The sequence below is a fragment of the Haplochromis burtoni genome, unplaced genomic scaffold, assembly GCF_018398535.1.
Source record: "Haplochromis burtoni strain Fernald_Lab_line unplaced genomic scaffold, NCSU_Asbu1 Contig_26, whole genome shotgun sequence".
Lineage (NCBI taxonomy): Eukaryota > Metazoa > Chordata > Actinopteri > Cichliformes > Cichlidae > Haplochromis > Haplochromis burtoni.
Window position 1 is genome coordinate 672,992 of NW_024582387.1, and position 20,073 is coordinate 693,064.

A 20,073-nucleotide genomic window follows, 5' to 3' on the forward strand; every position below is an offset into this window, starting at 1 on the left:
GAAATACATGTATTCAGTTGCATTGGGATGACATCAGAAACAGTGATGTCATCTCCTAATATGGGAATTTAAGGCCCAGAAGCCCCACCCATCTGCTGTTCTGTTTTGGAGGGGCAGCCAATCAGAAGACGGTTGGTTCAGATGGATAGGATTCAAAATAGAGGCTGAACTGATCCGGTGTAGTACAACAATGAGGATTATATTTAACTGTGAATCATCCAAGCTACTCTAGTGCAGTTCAAAAATGACTTTTGGAGATGACAATGACCATACCAGATCACCTGTAGTTATTCTATTTTGTCTGCCACCCTGAACTGGATAAGCAGAAGAAAATGGGTAGATGGGCTTTTGTCTGCAAGACTTTTTTTTGTTTTGTTTAATTTTCTTCACAATTCCTACAATTCCCCATAAAGTTCAGACTCAACTTTTTAACTTTTAAACAAAGTGTCCACACAGATGGAAGCATATAATACACGATAAGTTTTAATTTCCTCATAAAAGTGTTACATCTCTATGCAAAACAAACATTTCAAAAGATGCAGCCCCTGACTTAGCTTCAGCTGCTTTGCTGGAAATGTAAAACTCTTAAACAAGCGGAGGGAGTTCATCTTTAAAATGCAGAAACTTTGGCAAACTTACTTGACATTATTCAGACTTTTACACCCTGATAAGCACAAAATATATCCTCCGCTCTTGTTCTGTCTGTGCTAATGATCCCATGTAATAATCAAAAATATAATATTACAACACTTTATTATTAAAATTAATGGTTCAATTTCTATACAGCCATAACAATAAATAGCGACAATGAAATTAGAGAAGCAGCTTTTGTCTGTGTTATCAATAAAATGTCTCCCGTCTGCTGCTGTGTGGTGCCTTAGTGTTGCAAGCTGGATGTTAAAGGGCCAGCTCACCCATATATTCCCTCACAGGTCTAAAACTTGTGTTGAGGCAGAGATGGCTCATAATCTAATAATCAGGTTAAAAACACTTTTGTAAAATGCTAAAATGTGACCAAAAAAAGAAAGTTTAAAAACTTTTTCAAGAGAGTTTGAAAAGAACGAGAATTGCAGTGTTATGTTTACATTTGGCAAAAACATGAGCCAAAACAATTCATTTAAATTAAGCCTTTCCCAATTTTCCTTGTTTTCCACCATATTTATTGTTAAAATGAAGGCTGCTCACATTAAAAGTGGCCAATTTTCAAATAAGGATGCCTATATATATATATATATCCAGATGTCATTTTCATTTCTTCTACTCTAAGATCTCTATGATGTCAGTAAGAAGGGGTAGGGCTGTGCGATATGACCAAAATCTCATATCCCGATATAAGAATTCTATCGTCCGATAACGATATAAATCACAAAAATGTAACATTTTCTGTAAATTCTGTGAATCTCGGGCAGCTCGACTTGCAGGAAGTGTTTCCAGCCGGGCGTTGCGTACCTGGAGTCGAGTGTTTTAACTGATGCATGAAACGATACATTTTTAGACATTTTTTATTTTTTAAGCACCTGACGGCTCGTTTTTGCATCTCATCCGTAAATACTCTAGATCTTTCACGTGATTCAGTTTATTTTGAAAAGTCTCAACAGGATCTTGAGCTTTATTGTGAAAGGTTTATGTGGAAATAACGACAACGCATAAAAACAAGCGCTTGTCTGTCTGTATTGTGGTTATATTAAATATAAGAGAAAGAGAGAACTTTAAGAAATTAATATAACCACTACAGTGACCATAATGAAAAAATATTGCCGTAAACAGTTTATTTTGCGACACCACGAAACAAACAATAGCGTAAAATGCAACGATAGACGTTTTTTTATAACATCATCATCCGATATATATCGTTATATCGAACAGCCCTAAGATGGGGTAACTCTAATACCCTCTTACTGATACTAGAACATAATGGGTCCACTTTGAAAAAAAATTACCCAAAATACAGAAAAACTAAAACGCAGTTCAAATGACAGACTGTTTTAGGTACTACGATATGTAACTGAGAATATCATAGTTTTAAAATTTGGGGTGAACTGTCCCTTTAACATAATCAAAAGAACCAAATAAAGGGCAGAAGCGTCACAACAGATGGCAATTGTTTTCTTTTGTTTCTGGGTTTGCTCCTGCACTGAGCAGCTCGATGAGTTTTTCCTCTCAGCACCATCTGAGTTTGTTAGCGGCTGGAAGTTCTGATCATAGTCCGGCTCTTTTACCACATCCACATGAATCCAAATGACACCAAAGTTCCTTTAAAGTTCCCAGAAAGTGCAAAAAAGCAGGTGTTAGAGGGAGAAGAAGAACGGGAGCTGTGGGGCATCCCCTGCGTTGCTACTGGTTCTACTTTGATTACTCCCAGTTTCATTTTAGATCAATCAGTTATTACAGATTAAAAAGCCACAAAGTTTAAGTTAATCCAGCCTGGGGTCGGCTGCACACGGCCAATATGCAAAGCACTAATTTTGTATCTCATTGTTCTTCCGTTGTACATGGTGCTTGGGTTGTCTCTGGCTGACCAATCAGCTGTGAATCAATATCTAAAATCACAAGTCTCTTAAGAAGACTCCATTTAAAAGTCATTTTTCATAAATTTGACCCTCATCACTGTGAAGAGTCACACATGAAGACATTTTTCTGGCTTTGACACAAAATATAACTTTGTTTTCTCCAACCAACAAGGACAACAGCAGATATTTTAAAATCACTGAACGAGTCGGAGGTGTTGGCGGTGATTCAGAGACCTGGGCCCTGTGCTTCGTACGTCGCTCACTACATCCAAGATCAAATGAAACATCCAAGACCAAACCATCGCGCTAACCGTGAGCGCGCTAATCCGGTTCCCCGAACACACCTGCTGTTGACGATTAGTACAGCTGGACGCAGTAATGTGACATCACTGGGTGTCGTAAAAGGGGCTACGCATCGATAGTAGAAACATTGATCGGCAACCCTCTGATTGGTCGGCGAAAATGTCGACGGAGCGCGCTCGGCTCGGTATTTTTCGGCAGCAGAGCAAGAACTCTTGAGTGAGGGATTTCAGGAGTTTCAGAGTTTAATTAAAACGCAAGGGAACACTGCAAAGGCTGCAAAAGCAAGGAGAGAGGGCTGGCAGAAAGTTGCTGACAAATTAAACTCGTAAGTAATTTAATAAAACAATAATAATGGAGTGGATTGATATAGCGCTTTTCAAGGCACCCAAAGCGCTTTACAATGCCACTATTCAGTCACTCTCACATTCACACACTGGTGGAGGCAGCTACGGTTGTAGCCACAGCTGCCCTGGGGCAGACTGACAGAAGCCAGGCTGCCATATCGCGCCATCGGCCCCTCTGGCCAACACCAGTAGGCGGTAGGGTAGATTTATATATACACTATATTATCCAATATTATATTACATTATATTATATTATATGTTATATTATATCCCCTTTCACATTAGAGCCACAACAGGACCCACTAGAACATGGGAACAGGTAAAAGTGAAATATAGGAATATTCTACAGAATGGTAATATTTATCACTTATATTGCTTTTAGTCTCTTGGAAAGAGACCCTGAAATAATCTGTTTGTTTATAACAGCAACCAAGAAAAGGGCAGAGCAAAAAAAGACAGGTGGTGGTCCTGCACCCCCTCGTCAACAAGTTGGTTAAGTAAATAATACCCTCACGGGAAAATCGATATCTCTCTATGAGCACACTGTCGCGCTGAGCTAAAGGATCCTGTCTGTCCCGCAATATACGCTGAATTCTGAAAACTCTCCTTATCAATCTTGCACCTTCCGCAGGACATGGCTGCGACAGGCTTCCCAAATCCACCTTCGCTTTTATAGCCGTGGTCTCTCATCTTGATTACACGAAGTAATTTGCAATTGCTACTCTGAAATATGAATTACATCTGTAATAATCACATACATGTAATAGAATGTTAATAGTACATTTCCCTTTTTTAGGAAATGACCTGTATGTATCTGTGTGACATCAATAAAGGATCAAGTGCTGCATTATCTTTAGTTACATTGATGTTATTTATTTATGGTGAAACAGTGGTGGAATATCGCTGTTGCTTTCGTATAAATGAAGCGGACATACCTGCGTGGCCGCGATCTAATCCTGTTTACATAAAGTAAACCTGCTCCCGAGCAGGTTTACGCTTACGGCTCTGTTGCTATGACAGCAAGTCCCGGATGAGCTTCGGGGAACCGAACGATCCAGGATCACGCGAAATCGTCAACAATCTAATCCAGCTAACTTACTTAGCGAGGTACGAAGAACAGGCCCCTGGGACCGGGCACACTAAAAAGAAACAAAGATTTCTTTTGTTTGTTCTTTTTTTATCTAGATATCTGTGGAGCTATGGCACGAGATTACGTTCAGCTGGTAAACTAAATGAGTCACTTTTCAGTCCTCAAACCTCCATGTGTGCAGTTGTTCCAGCTCTCTGAGGATGATGTAAGGAAAGAAGGGGTACCAGGAAAAAGTAATAATAATAAAAGGTTGGGACTTTGTAAGGCATCAGTGGGCGGAGCTGGAGCAAGGCAGATGATCTCCATGTCACGCCTCAGTCCTGAACTCCGCCCTTCTTTTCTTGGCGCCTCCTGAAGTTTTAAAATGTTGACCCGCCACAGATGATGTTCTGGCCTCGACCCGGAAAGAGCTCCATCTGCCAGTACCGGGGGTCAGCGTACACTGTGCAGGTCAAAGGTCGGAGGGGACAACAAATCATCAATAGGTGCTCAGTGTGGCTTCAGCAGCTACACAAAACATTAACTGCTTTGATTTTAATTTGACAAATTAAACATTAATGAATTAATAAACTATATAAAGTCCTAACAACAAAAACTATATTTTAAATTTAAAATAAATAAATAAATAAATAAATAAATAAATAAATAAATAAATAAATATCTGTATTTCATCTGCTGTCCATGTGTAAAAATGTGCAGGTGCAGCAGGTGTTACCCATGTCTCCCGGCGTCAGCCACAGGTTGAAGGAGCTGCAGTGTTTCTGGCAGCGCTGAACGGGCAGAACTCGAACAGTTGGCAGCCCCTCGCCCACCACCAGCCAGCCCAACACCCTGACACCCTGAAACCCAAATGGCAGCTTACAACAAAGAAAGCTGAAAGGTGTGTTTTTGTAGTTAAATATTATCGAGGACAAAATGTCACTGAGGCGCTACAATCACAACTGCACAACCCCACACTTCAGCTGCTTTAACTTAATACTACTAATGATAATAATCCATTTTTTTCTTTATTTTTACCGTTTTTACTGTTTACTCTCTGCATCCATAACAATAATTAGCGTGGTGTTTCCTCCGCGATTGGAATATGAACAAATATGAACACAGTTGGACTCACCTTGCTCTGAGAGTTTGTGCTGTGGGTGACCAGGCAGCGCTGCAGGATGGTCCCGGCGCTGTCCAGCAGGGGGCAGAGCTCAGCCTTCGGGAAGAGCCACCTCAGCACCTTCTCCCTGGTCCCAGAGCTGAACCGCCTACAGGGACAGAAGTAATATGCACAACTACAACCACACAGACTGTATCCAGATATAATTAATGGTCACAGTGATGTCAGCTATTGGTTTTTAACGTCCAGTTTTAGGGTCATAGGGTCAGCGATCTGACAATTACAAGGCTGGCTCGCTCTAAAACATACTCTAGCATAGGGTGGACTTAACTTCCTCTTTTGAATGTAATTGAGACCACAATTTACGAAGGTCAAAGATCACAGGGGTAGTACAAAGATTTGTCTAAAAGTGTAGTAAGTAGACTTTTTACAGGTAGATGTGTTGCACCCAGCATTTTATTTATTACACAGTATGCGTCCGCATGTAGATGTTTTAGTGGCACAACAATCTGATTCTGACCTCTTCAAGTATTAAATTAGTATTTTCCAGTGGTTTGGGTTAGTACTGAGCAAATGGAGCACTACTTTAAAAATGCTAAGTACCAGAGCAACGTGAAGTTGGCAGGTCCCTGAGGGAGGCCGAGATTGTGGTTGTGCAGACCGTCCTCCTCCTCCAGCAGAATGGACATGGAGCCCGAATGAGCCAGGTAGAGCTCCTCGAGCTGCTGCCGCTGGACGCTGAGGGACTCCCCGCCCTAGAGAGAGCAGCATGGACAAATGGAAATAAAGATGAACAAACTGTTTTGTTTTTTTATTCAAACTGAATACTGTTTACAGGGCATGTGATTTTACAGGTCTGCTGTTGACTTTTTCCTAGTGTGACAAGTGTCTTACACACATTCTTTATCTCTTGAGATCTGTGTGAGCGGCTCCCACAATATGCATGCGTCATTTGTTCAGCACAGTAGATGCAGTTATCATGATGATCTTAAGTTTTTGAAGTGTTTGTAGTAATAAATAAAGAAATTCTTTGGAAAGGAAAATGCTCACGTGCACATTTCAGAAAGACAGAGGCTACGCTAATAACAGAGTCCAAATTAAACAAGTCAAATCCTTTAAATGGCACCACTGGCACACACGGTGGTGTTTACAGACATTTTAAACAGGTTCTCTATCAGGAATATGACACAAGGCTCTTTAGATGGCCACCGTGACAGCGTTGACCTCTGACCTTCAGCAGGACAAGCTGAGGACCTCGTCGCAGAGTGACAGTCCCTCTGAGGCTCTCAGGGACTTCCAACACTGAGGAAATCTCCGCACAGCCTGAACAGTTGACTAGATTTTGCCTGAGAGCGCCGGCGCTCCACCACTCATGGAAACCTGCAGCACACAAATAAACACTTAAGAAATGCATATTTACAGGCTGGTCTGAAACAAACAAACAAACAAGCAAGCTTTGGGCTCTAAGGATAGCTTCATTCTTGACAGAGCTGTCAGTGCTGTGCTACTGGAAAGTGAATTTCCCAGAGGAACCCACCCGAGGGATTAATAAAGTTTCATCTAATCTAACTGCATGGGTTGATTTAATTTCTCCTAAATAAGTCACCTGTTTGGATTTCTTTTAAAGACCTATAGTCTGACGGGTGTCATCTCCACTAACTCGAGTCATTGAAGTGGTTGATGTTTATGGTGCCTTTAGGGTCATTTTTACTGGAATTCGTTTACTGCCCTAAAATTCTAGTATGTTTTATTTTACTTTGTTTACAGTGATTAGCAGATAGCACTGTCTGTGCACTGCCCCGTAAAGTTTATGCATACAGCTTACAGGTAGGCACTCAAGTCAAAGATGTTATAATGATGAAACAGTTTTATTAAGTGTCCCTGCAAGTAACAGCATGCATAAACACAGGTCTGCCCCTAAGCAGAGATGCAAAAAAAAAAGTTTCTCCTTTTTGGTTTCAGTTTTTTCTCAAATGGAGAACAAGTTTACGGAACAGTCATGTTTGCTGCTGCACACAAACGTCAAATTTAATTTAAACTGAAACGTCAAATATCTTCTGGATTGGCATATCCCAACTACAGCTCTCTGCTGAGGTGCTGAAATGAATCGTGCAATCCTAGGGTAATAAGGACTTTCTCGTTAGTAGGAAACGTTGGATTTTGTTTGTGTACGCATGTTTGCGACAGAACAAAAACTGAAACAACTCACACCTTGCAGGTTGTACTTCTTGGCGATGGGTAGGGAGAGCAGGCGGACATGGCTGAGAGGGGACGACCAGTTATAGCAGCCCAGATTGACCAGTCCCAGCTGGGGAGCATTCTGGGGGTAGGTGAAGGCCAGCACCACCACCAGCAAGAAGCCAACAGCCACCACAAACTGAAGAGACAACACAAAGACTTTGCAACTCAGACAAATGTCTCCTTTATCAGGACAGCACATGAATAACCGTCTGTGAAGCGTAAACCTATTTTAGAGCAACAAAAAGAGCTGAGTCTTCTACAAAGTAAAATAATTGGATTTTCACACTTTAAATCTATCTTAAAACAGTCTTTCAAACTAATTACCAACACTACTGAACTAAAATTAAAACTAAGCCTCTCTAGTGTCAAAGGTCTTCAGTATTAATCTGTTTCAGCAATGTAGTAATTTATATGTGGACCTTGATGGTGGCTCTCAGGATGGGAAACTGTGGGGGCTCTCTTCTGGGCTCGTTGGTCTCCAGGACCTGCTTGATGAACCTCTCGATCTCCCTCTCCGACATTCCGTAGCGGTAACCCGACTGACGGAGGATGTCGATACTCTCGGACAGTTTATCATAAATACACGGCTCGCTCATCGTTGTCCCCATGATGGCGGCAGTGGCGACAGCTTCTTAGTCAAACGTGTCGAATTTCGGTTGCTAAAAGCTCTTGGAGCATGGCGTCACCTGTGAAATAAACCAAGGGGTCAGCTGACATGTCACAGCTTTCAGCACTAGCAAGTTACCATCACTGAAGGTGCAGATGATGTGGAAATACTTCTATGTTTAATCTGAAAGTGGCTGAAGGTTGCCCTCTTGGCCACTCACACAAACATGTTTGTTCTTCCAGACACTGTCACAAATCTTTCAAATGAATTTCTGGCTTTCATAACTAAAACATATTTTACAATATCATCCTTACTATCATCTTGATTTGTGAGATTAATACGGTGGATTTATTATCGTCATGCACAGTTGCAAAAATTATTTGACTTATTAGATCAGCTCTGCATGACTCTCAAAAGGTCCAGTACAAGTCGCAACTTGTACTCTACAAAAACTACTATAGAGCATCATTTATTAATAAACTTAAAGAAAATGGGGGTGCACTTTCTTTGACATAAAAATGCATACACTCTGACCAAGCCACAGCTTTTATTGATTTTTAAGAAGCTCGGTTGAGATCATCTGTGTGCCATATTCTCTTGTGTCAGTTCTACACGGACTTTGGCACCAGTTACAGATAACTTTGCAAAACAGCCCTGTTTTGATAACATGAGGTTGGTGGCAACATTTACATTTGCAGCACTTCAAAAATGCCCGTTAAGAATGTTGCATGTATAATTTTTGAACTTCTTTTTCCTTACAGCAAGAATTAAAAACCCCACAGTGACAAGTACTTCTTTTACCATTCATTTCAAATGAAGGGTATATGATCTCTAAAGTCCTGTTCACAGACTTTCGAGATTTCGAACATTTAAATAGGTTCTCTTCACTATTTACTTGTGTATTTGTTTGTTTATTGCTATCTGATCATAATGAAACAAGTGGTTCTTTCCAAAAGAAAGGGTGCAGGCCAAAGCAATGGCTTGCATATGATGCACCCCACATACATAAAATAAGGTTTAACCATCCAGAAAGTAACATTACAACAGAAAATATTACCAGATAGCCACAGTGTCAAAGCTGGAATCTGAGACTTGCACTTGTGGATCAGGACAATAATTAGAAACATGCAACCAAAACGTCCAAAGAAACAAAACAAAAAACATTAAAAAGGTTTTGAAGTATCCTAGGCAAAGTCCAGGCTTAAGATGTTTTGGTTTGACCTTAAAAAGGCTTTTTGTGCTTGAAAATCCAGAATTAAAACAATTTTGTCAATAAGGGTGGGCCACGGTGAGGTGAAACACTCATTGCCAGTCATCACAAATGACTGCAAAGACAGCAGCTCTTGCTGCCAAGAGTGGCAAAAACAATCAGCTTTAGGGCAATTACCTTTTTACAAAGGGTCAGGCGGGTTTGTGTAGCTTTTTCAGTTTATAAGTTAAACCATCATTTAAAAACTGTATGTTTTATTGACTTGGGTTTCATTTGTTTAATATTAAAATTTAAAAACAAAGTAAAACACATCAAAAAGGAAAAAAAAGTGGACCCACACAGACTGTCCAGTGTAGGTAAACTGATAAATATTTCTCACTTATTTATGTTCCATAATAATATCTATACGAAAATAAAACGACAAGCTACTATTACATATTACAGTGCAAATTCAGTTTCAGTGCGAACTCAGACTGAGACTCGGGAGTTAAATCCCCACAGTGTTTAGTTCTGCTTTTCGCTCGTTGTTGTAAATAACAAGTAAGAATTGACGCTCATGTTGGTGTCTAACGTTCAGGAAACTAGTTTTCTCTCCTTTTTATCTTTAATAACTACGATCAGTGCAGCTGCTACGGCCAGAAAACGCATGTAAATGTTAAATATAACACTACCTAATTTATTCGTTAATTTGACTAAAGCATAAACCCATCATATTATTTGATATTAATAAAAACAAAACCCCAAAACGTTTTTACCGTCCTGCCAGCAGCAGCATACTGACAGGGTTAGCTCGTCTCTGCGAGCTTTCACATTACGAGCAGAAACCTCAAACTCACCTCAAAGCGAGATCCACCGCTCAAAAAGTTTAATTTTCCATCCCCGGTGTTTTTAAAAATAATATATAAATAGGGTTTTTAAAAGTAACCTAGCTAGGTAGCTAATGAGCTACATTCGGCTTCTCTTCCGCTTCTACCCTTTCTTCTTCTTTATTGGGCGAACGTCAAAAAAGCGCCACCAGCTGGTATGGAGTTTGGGTCTGGATTTAAATATTGCATTATCCATCAATTCTCTTCGGGGTCGCTGGAGTCTATCCCAGCTGTCTTAGGGCAATTTTGGAATCGCCAATTAACCCGCCCCCAACGTATTCGGACTGTAGGAAGAAGCCCGAGAGAACCAACGCAAACGGGGGAGAAGATGTAAAAACTCCTGATGGTGGAAGTGAACTCAGGACCTTCTATGCTGTGAGGAAACAGTGCGAACCACTTAACTCCAAAAATATACGCAAATAGTTATACAGTACAACACTTTCACACAAAAATTTTACTGAAGCAAAAATATATTATAGATAATGAAGATAATGAAACATACTGAAACCACTTTGCACAAACTCGTTGCTTTGTAGCCAACCAAAAAGCAGAAGCGGTACCAAAACACAGAAAATTAACGAATAAGAGTGGTGAACGTTCACAGGAACTCCCGCCTCCTATCTTGTGCAACCATGAAACGGCATCGACATCGAGCTGCGTCAAGCTATCAAAGTAACCGAGTGAAGACGCTGCAAAGAGGAGGAAGTTAAAATAATGGGATTTTATTTAATGTATTGCACAATTTGTTTTGGCTGCAGAAGTCCCAGATTTTTGTGATAAAGAACATATTCCATTATCTTACTTAAATTAATTAACAGAAACCTGAAGTTTTTACCCTGTAAAGTCTAAGACATCATTACTGGTGACCCTAGTCCTATGATATTTTTTTACATTGTTACTTTATTTATCTGTTGCTTTTTCTCTCCCCTTGACAATCAGAGGACAAAAACCGCTATCAGTCCGACTGATAAAAATCCAAATATATGTGCATATTATATACTTTTTTAGAAAATAATCCACTTTATATGAAGCAATGCTTATCATTGCGATGGTTGTGAAAAGCTTTTAATTTGAACGTCTCACACGGAAGTGTTCGGTGTTACGTATTCATCTTGACATTTGTGTTTATACCTGGACGTAACAGACAGGCGGCAACATCACCGAACTTCACTCAAATTTAACCTTTTGTTTAAGTAGTGATATTTTGTTATTTCTATTTTCTTGCGGAGGAACCAGTGGGTTAAGCTGGTCTGTGCCAAGTTTTCTGTTTTGCTGGTGTTCAGCACGAACAGCGTGCTGTTTTTGACGGAGGTCAGCGGCTTTCCAGTTGAAGCCAGTCCACTGACAAGATGCTTGCCTCGGGTAGGACCGTGTCCTCCCGGCTGCTGAGGCCAACCGCGTGGCTTCCTCTCCGGCTGAGCTCCGAGCGGACGGCCGCTAGCTTCCCGCAGAAAGGTAACAATTGCCCGGAGCAAAATGGGTAGCTTATTCCCCCAAGACCAACTAGCACGAAGCTAATCCCAAAGTGACGCAGTTTAGTGAGGCAGGAAACTTCACAGCATCTGTAAACTGTCAGGTTAACTGACGACTTTAAAATCCATGTGAGGTCAGGAAAACCTAAAAAATACTAAATTAAAACACTAATAAACGGAAAGTTCACGAGCACTAGCTGACTGGCACAAGACGAAGCAATCTTGTTAAATAACTGTTTTAAAAAGATTTTATGTTCTGATATTCTCTGTGTCACTCTCCATTTTTATAATGTTAAAATCATGCACATTACTCTTGACTTCATTGCCAGATTGACAACATTTTTAGGGCCCGAGCACTGAGCGTGCGAAGGCCCTAATGTATCTGCTCTGTTTCTTATTATTAGGGCCCGAGTACTGAGAGTGCGAAGGCTCCATTGTATCTGCTCTGTTTCTTCTTCTTCTTATTTTCATTGAAATGAATTGCCTTTTTTGAGTGCTTTAACATGCTCAAAAACTCGTGAAATTTTGCACACATGTCAGGTTTGGTGAAAAATGTCGTATTTTAACCTCCTAGAACCTGGCGTCCACATATGTGGACATCACATTTTGGGTTATTTAGACCAAAATACTCAATTTTGCTCTACAAGGGCCTGATATCCACTTACGGGGACATTATACTGCTACTGTTCTATCGAAATTTTAAACGAATATCCTCATATGTGGCTCTTATTTTTCATAAAAACAAAAATAAGGTTAAAAAAAATCTGGTAATTCTTTGTTTTTACATTCATCGGGCCCCAATATGCCCGATGAATGTAATAATGTAACAATTTAAATGCCATTTTTTTACATTAATAAATTTAATGTGGTCTTAAGAATGGCTTTAAATGTCTTAAATATACTGTAATTTATGCTGCAGAGTTGATCAAGAAACATGAACAGGATGAGCCTCGCCCCCTCTACATGGACTTCCAGGCAACCACTCCCATGGTAACTGTTACTAAGCACTTTGTCACTTTTACAGGCTTTTACAGCTGATGTCAGAGAGAGTTGGACATAAAGCTGGTTGTACTTAGAGTTTCATATGTTTGTGTGTCTCTTTAGGATCCCCGGGTGCTGGATGCCATGTTGCCGTACCAGGTGAATTACTACGGTAACCCTCACTCCAGAACGCATGCCTACGGCTGGGAGAGTGAATCCGCTATGGAGACCGCTAGGAAGGTAGAGAGCTGCTCCATCTTTAGAAAAGTGGGCTGTGCTTATTTATACTTTCTTTGCAGGTAGTAAAAGGACAGTAACATCTAGTCCTTTTACTGAAAAAATCTGGTCCATGTATCACTTTGGCTTGCTCAGTTGTAGCTGTGGTATGCAGAGATGCAGGCCTCATACAATCGAATTTCCCAGAGGAACCCACCCGAGGGATTAATAAAGTTCTATCTAATCTAATCTACAAGCTAGTGAGCACACCAAAGTCGAGCACTGATGCTGAATGTTTGAATTCAGCATCAGCGCTCCGACATTAATATTTGTAGCTTATAACATGTGCATGTTTCACCGAGAGTCACTGACTGATGTTGCTATATGTCTATGGCTACGTTCACACTGCAGGTCTTAATGCTCAATTACGATTTTTTGATCAAATCTGATTTTTTTGTCTGGTTGTTCACACTTTGTCCTCAAAGTTTATGTGTTAAAAGCAGGAAAAATGGCCACGCATAAGAATTTGAGCAAATTTCTCAATGGCCAAATTGTGATGGCCACTAGGGCGGAGTTAGAGCATCACTAGAACACATGTTCAAAATTAGAAACACAAATTAGAAACATGTGAATCTGTTTGGTGTTTTTTTTCCCCTTTCTTTCTCTCTGAGCAGCAGGTGGCTGATCTGATTGGAGCCGATCCCAGAGAGATCATTTTCACCAGCGGAGCCACAGAGTCCAACAACATGGCTATCAAGGTCCTACTCTCTTGACCTTAATCACTTTCTCTCACACAAACACACACAGGTTTTGTTTTGGTGAAAACTGATCAAAAATATAAAATGCAGACAACAGATTAAAACTACAACTCTTACAAAATAAGAACACTGTAAAAAACCAAGTGATAAACTACATGAGAAATAAAAAACACATAAAACAGTAAGAGCAAATTCAGAATGTGAACTGATTAATAAAACTCCTTAAAACAAAACTGTCATTAACAAAACTCTTTGTATTGTTAATGATTTGGATGCTTCTTCTGAATCAAACTATACAATATTGAAATGCAAAAACTTGTGATAAAAATGGAATTTGTCAGCCACGTTGAGAACATTTAATTAAAAGAAATTTTCTGTGCACACGAGGCAAATAAGTCAACTGACAGGAAGAAGTAGCATCTGTTTTCACTGTTTCACTGAAACAAACTACTTCACTTCAGTCCACTTGGATTGCCTTACCAAAGACACCATGTGTAGCAAAGAACAAGTAATAACAGCGAGAATAGAGGAAGCAAATTAAAGTCACGCTGCTGTCGATTCTGATTTACTGGAATTATAAATGAGATCATTGAATTAATGCTAAAAAGAAACGAGCAGTAGCCACAAACTGGATTCACAACTCCAGAAAGTGCTAGAATCAGAGAAAATCTTAAAACTTTCTTCCCTTTAACCCAGTGTGTTCTCTCCTGTAGGGTGTAGCCCGGTTCTACAAGGCCAAAAAACGTCATGTGATCACCACTCAGACCGAGCATAAGTGCGTCTTAGACTCGTGTCGGATTCTGGAGTCCGAAGGGTTCGATGTTACTTACCTGCCGGTCCAGAACAGCGGCCTGCTGGACCTAGAGGTAAACATACAGAGACAAAAAGAGAGATCACGCAGACAACAACCAGAATATTGTCTGTGTGAACATATTAAAAACTGGCAGCTATATTTACAATACCTCTGGGCAGTGAAGCCTGTATTTATTATTTTTACCTCCATTTGTAGCGTTACATAATTCACGAATTATTGTGTCCCGTGTCTGCTCCTTACAGTGAGTCTTACTACATGTTTGTTTGTGTGTTCAGTTGTTGGAGGCCTCCATCCGTACTGACACCTCTTTGGTGTCGGTGATGACCGTGAACAACGAGATCGGAGTCAAGCAGCCCATCAAGGAGATTGGTAAGCATAGCAAATCAAACACACATGAAATGCTCACAATCACGCACTCATAATATCCGCATCTAAATAGTTTTGTCAGTTTTACTGAATAAATCAGACTATTCGCTTTATGCGGAGCCCAACCGAGAGCTCTGATCAGATTAATGAGCTTGAACTCTTTCTATCGGCAGGTCAGATTTGTCGCTCAAAAGGAGTCTTCTTCCACACTGATGCTGCTCAGGCCGTTGGGAAGATTCCCATCAGCATCTCTGACTGGAAGATCGATCTGATGTCCATCAGTGGTCACAAGATTTACGGACCCAAAGGTCAGCTTTAGTAGCAGTACCAGTAGGTGGCATAACTCTAAACCGATCGATAGGCAGGTGAGATAGTTTGTGGAGCTCATTTGTCAGTGCCCATTTCCATTTTTATATAAATTGTATAAAACTAGAAATGGCTAAATTTTCCCACAGAAATACGTGTTTTGGTTTTAAAAATTAAACAAAATACACGCAGGTGAAATATGAAGCAGGAAAGATGGCAAAAAAGTATGTATGTATATAGTATGTAGGTCAGGGGTGCCCAATCCCGGTCCTCGAGAGCTACCGTCCTGCAGCTTTTAGATGCATCCCTACTCCAACACAGCTGAATCAAATGGTTTGATTACCTCTTCAGCATGCCATCGTGTTTGGCAAAGGCCTGATAACAAGCAATTAATTTGATTCAGCTGTGTTGGAGTAGGGATGCATCTAAAAGCTGCAGGATAGTAGCTCTCGAGGACTGGGATTGGGCAGCCCTGATATAGGTTGTTTATATGAAAATATTTTTTTTCTTTTCTTTTTTTTTTTTAAATCAGCGGAATTTCCCTGTTAATTTTTTCTATCAGCTGTCAAAGTCGGAGTTTGATTATCTTTGAAAAGATACACGTAAAATGGTGTAAAAGCAAAAATACTTACTACGTGTGTGTGTGTCCAGGTGTGGGTGCGTTGTACGTGCGTCGCAGGCCAAGGGTGCGTTTGGAGCCAATACAGAACGGTGGCGGGCAGGAGAGGGGGCTGCGCTCTGGCACTGTCCCCACCCCGCTGGCTGTTGGACTGGGAGCTGCCTGTAGCATCGCCCAGGAGGAGATGGAGGTAAAATAACCAAAGTCAAACATCCAAAAAACCTTCCCAGACGATGCTACATTTCAAGGGGATTAGTGCATGTTTGTTTGTTTGTTTAGTATGATCATCAGCGGGTGTCCATGCTGGCTAATCGTCTGGTCCAGAAGGTCATGTCTGAGATTCCTGATGTCATCATGAATGGAGATCCAGAACAGCGTTACCCTGGTAAACACATTTATGTTTGTTTAGCAGTCTTTATGAGGACATTTATTAGCGTAAGACATTTCTTAACTCTAGCCTATACCTAATTCTAAACTGAACCTCGAAACCAACTCTTAAACTGTAAAGTGTTAAAGTGCTCCTTGTAACTAAACTGGTTTTATAATACGCTAATAAATTCCATGTAGAAATGAAACTCAGTGCTGCTGCTGCAGGCTAGAGTTTAAACCAAAATTGATTTACAAGTCAGTGAAGATTTTTGAAGTTAATGTTTTTGAAGTGTTTTTGTTGGAAGTTGGACTAACACCTTTGATTGTGTTTGTGTGTCTGGGTGTTTTCAGGCTGTATCAACCTTTCTTTTGCCTACGTGGAGGGCGAGAGTCTGCTGATGGCACTGAAGGATGTTGCTCTGTCATCAGGGAGGTCAGATACAAACTTTTTTTCCACGCACATATGTCCAACTTTTGAGTGTAACTTTACCCACTGCATCAAAAAGTTAGAAAATCGGCATGGTTTTGAGAGGATGGAAGTGTTGACCGATTTGTGTACTATTTATGAATCAAATGTCCTGCCACCTGTGTGGTCAGGGTAGCATTCTTACATTAGCTTCTCTTTGTTGGCTACTTTTTAAATCTAGAATTGAAATTAAATCATTCTCCTATCACACAAAGTCCTGAATGCCTTTTGCCTGAATGACTTTTCGTTCCCTATCTTCTGCTCAAGTTCACAGAAACACTTTTAACATAAATGTCAGTTTCAACACCAGCATTGCGAGTACAGTTACATGCTTAATGTACAGTTCATGCACAATCATATGAGGCTTTTGAAGTCTCTAAAGATGAATATTTGTGTCTGTGTGTGCAGTGCATGTACTTCAGCGTCTTTGGAGCCATCATACGTCCTCAGAGCTATTGGAGCAGATGAAGATCTGGCTCACTCTTCCATCAGGTAACAATACCTCCTGTAACCTGGATTATGATAAAAACTGCAACTCCCCAGAAGTTTAATAATGATTTTCCTTGAGCTTCCTAACTCTTTTCTTCACATTGATCAGACTTAGCAATCAAAGTGATTAAATCCACAGAAAACTAAGCTGTTTATAAACTTGGATAACCAGGGAATGGTTACCAACAGCCTTTCATGTTCTCTAGTTTCAGGTTTAAATGTCCGTGTTTCTGTCTGTGGCAGGTTTGGTATTGGCAGGTTCACCACTGAAGAAGAGGTTGACTACACAGCAGAGAAATGCATCGAGCAGGTCCACAGACTCAGAGAGATGAGGTAAAGTCAGCTCTCAGACACTATCACGCAGATGCTGATTTTACTTTACATTCATAAAATTGATACAAAATTTTGAACGGTAACCTTGTTTTCTCTAACCTGCCTCTTTGCCTCTCTTTCTGTCTGTCAGTCCTCTGTGGGAGATGAGTCAGGAAGGCATCGACCTGAAGAGCATCAACTGGACGCAGCATTAAGCTTCTTCCACTTCTTGCCCACTTCGACATGATAGTTCCCAAAAGACTGAAGGAACAGACCAGCTTTTTTTTCCTGTAAACAAACACGCACAAACTCCCTGTCGTCTGGCTGTAGCTGTAGCTCAGTGTCTCTCTAGAAGCTCCTCCAGCTGCTCTCTCAGGAGATGTTGCTCAGACAGTTGACCAACGCACATCAATCTCTTCTTTTTCTTCTGTTGCCCAGAAGGTTGCTTCTTTATCTCAGATGAAACGTTTACAGAGGCTGTGACACGCTCTGAAATCTAACATGACATTCATGAGAAGTACATCCTCTTTGGTTGTTTCAAACTAAATATGGTATTGATTGTGCGACATGTCCATCAGTGGCCGATTTGGGGCTTTGATCAACAGACTGCCTGCAAACAAAAAATTGAGACAGACATCCAGGACCATGTTTTCACAGCAGGGCTACTCAAAAAAAAAGCAGTTATTCCGAATACAACAGTAAAGGATAAACCAGTCGGCACATGTCGTATTTTTTTAATAAAGGTTAGGGGAAAACAAATTTGTGGGCACACACACAAACCAAAACAGTTGGTTGTAAAGTAAAAAAGGAAAAAAACATCTCTCTATGACTAAGAAGAAACCCTTTTATACTCATATGTCTCTGTCATTATTATTTTTTTCTAAAAACATTGCAGCACTGTAATCAACTATGCATCCATCGCACAATTTGATATGCATCAGTGTCTGTGACCAAGATTTGTCTAAAACTGGTCTTGCACAGTATGACAGACGTGCAGAAAATGGCACAGAAGCGCTTTTAATCTGACTCTTTAGGTGATTTGACTTCACCTAATCTAACATCTTGATGCCTGGTGTCATGAAGCTGGTTAACAGACAGCTTAGTTTACACTTGTTTCACTAATGCACTCATGAGCGTGTCTGTGGGAAATGGAAGTTACACACAGTACCGTCCAAATCATGAAGTGTCAATGTGGCAGGCAGGTTGAAATGCAACATTGTTTTGTTATGACACTGCAATTAGTAGAAGCTTTGTAGGCCCACACATTGTAGCTGTGTACTGTCATCTGTCAAATATATCTCAGTAATGTAGTGTAAAAGACTTCAAACTGGAGTGAAACTGAATATTGAAAACCTGAGAAGTCTTTTAAGCAGTCAGTATGCCGGGGCTAAAGGCAAGTGTGTTTCCATAGCCCTTTCATTCTTTGACTTCCAGTAATCACCCTCTCTGCAGAGCCAAAGAGCTCCACAGAAAGACCTGATCAGACATTCACACAACTAGAACAAAATAATTTATAATTTACTGAGTCAAGCAGTAGTTCAAACATCCATTGGTGTTATATCCAGCGATCCAATTGATGACAAGTTTTGATATTATCTTGAGAATGAACCTGCTGTGGAGAAGCACGAATGTACGTGTGACCAACACAGTTACTGTTTACTCTTGCTAAATGTGACCGAGCTTTGTGATACCATCACACTCGCATTAAACCCAAAGATAGCCACATAAGTTAGAAAAAAATAAAACACGGGCAACAATCTAAGTGATAAAAGAATCGGAACAAAGCTGTGTTGCTTCAGCAAAGCTGGAAAGAGCAACTGAAGGCAGCAGGATGTGATGATTCGCCCAGTATTTATTTGAGTCAGACCTTTCCACTAGATTCACAGGCTTATCTCTCCAGCTCTGTTCATAGGTTATAAACTGCCCTCTCTGTCTCATGCTCTTGTCTTATCATCCCACATCAGCATTTATTATTCATTCAGTGGTAGCATGTTGGCCTATGATCAGCAGTTCTCAGTGAAATATCCAACAAGACCGTGTTAGCAGCAGCGGTTTCATTGTTCTGTTAGTCAGTAACCACTCTACAAGTCTGCAGCCCTGATTTTTAAAGTCAGACTTCTGTCACACGTGTCCGTGGCTTATGACAGGAAATACAAGATGATTGTGAAAATCTAAACAAAAATAAAACAATTGGTTAAAAAATGTGGGTCTCTAAGACTACACTCTCTGGGGGGGGGATTCTTGTATCGTGTTCTTGGATGTATCTGGAGCCTCTTTTTGATATATTTGCTCGTCTCCTGCATCTACTGTCTTCGACTGTTACATGTCATTGCACATTAGTATCCAATAAAATTGTTTCTTCTGGTTATGCCATCAACTTTTGATGTATTTCATTTGTGTTTATTGTTTTTTCAACTCAGATTCTCAAAACAGTTTTGATGATGTCTGAATGCGTTTTTCACATTGCTCCACGGGTCGCAGAGAGTTCAACCTGAGGTAGTTTGACCATTCCATTATAAGATAAAATAAGATGGATCTTCTTTGCCCTGGAGATCAGAAATTGTCTTTTTTTTATGTAGCAGATAAAATTTCAGTTAAACACCACGAATGTCTGTGACTGTAAAACTCCAAA

General features: G+C 40.3%; 2 protein-coding genes across 2 annotated transcripts; one reads left to right on the plus strand and one right to left on the minus strand.

Moving 5' to 3' along the window:
• Positions 1 to 465: 465 nt before the first annotated feature.
• Positions 466 to 10,417, minus strand: cunh6orf89 (chromosome unknown C6orf89 homolog). The gene is made up of 9 exons (XM_042218964.1): positions 10,244 to 10,417; positions 8,010 to 8,276; positions 7,561 to 7,726; positions 6,581 to 6,729; positions 5,953 to 6,104; positions 5,362 to 5,497; positions 4,963 to 5,086; positions 4,289 to 4,689; positions 466 to 2,751 (listed from the first exon to the last, which is right to left on the minus strand). Exons 2-8 carry the CDS (start codon positions 8,196 to 8,198, stop codon positions 4,607 to 4,609), a joined length of 999 nt encoding a protein of 332 aa, XP_042074898.1. The 5' UTR covers positions 8,199 to 8,276; positions 10,244 to 10,417; the 3' UTR covers positions 466 to 2,751; positions 4,289 to 4,606.
• A 946-nt stretch (positions 10,418 to 11,363) lies between these two features.
• nfs1 (NFS1 cysteine desulfurase) lies at positions 11,364 to 19,818 on the plus strand. Its single transcript, XM_005917803.3, has 13 exons — positions 11,364 to 11,728; positions 12,665 to 12,735; positions 12,850 to 12,966; positions 13,617 to 13,700; positions 14,414 to 14,566; positions 14,790 to 14,883; positions 15,054 to 15,188; positions 15,838 to 15,995; positions 16,085 to 16,190; positions 16,526 to 16,607; positions 17,049 to 17,132; positions 17,373 to 17,462; positions 17,593 to 19,818. Exons 1-13 carry the CDS (start codon positions 11,623 to 11,625, stop codon positions 17,654 to 17,656), a joined length of 1,344 nt encoding a protein of 447 aa, XP_005917865.1. The 5' UTR covers positions 11,364 to 11,622; the 3' UTR covers positions 17,657 to 19,818.
• The last annotated feature ends 255 nt before the right edge of the window (positions 19,819 to 20,073 follow it).

Bases quoted from the DNA above. Each gene is read 5' to 3' on its own strand.
- cunh6orf89 (XM_042218964.1), bottom strand. From the start codon at position 8,198: ATGGGGACAACGATGAGCGAGCCGTGTATTTATGATAAACTGTCCGAG. The intron at 6,730-7,560 runs GTGTGAGTTGTT...TGTGTGCTGCAG, and splicing joins CAAGAAGTACAACCTGCAAG to GTTTCCATGAGTGGTGGAGC. The intron at 6,105-6,580 runs GTCAGAGGTCAA...TGCTCTCTCTAG, and splicing joins CTCAGCTTGTCCTGCTGAAG to GGCGGGGAGTCCCTCAGCGT.
- nfs1 (XM_005917803.3), top strand. From the start codon at position 11,623: ATGCTTGCCTCGGGTAGGACCGTGTCCTCCCGGCTGCTGAGGCCAACC. The intron at 12,967-13,616 runs GTAGAGAGCTGC...CTCTCTGAGCAG, and splicing joins CTATGGAGACCGCTAGGAAG to CAGGTGGCTGATCTGATTGG. The intron at 15,189-15,837 runs GTCAGCTTTAGT...GTGTGTGTCCAG, and splicing joins CAAGATTTACGGACCCAAAG to GTGTGGGTGCGTTGTACGTG.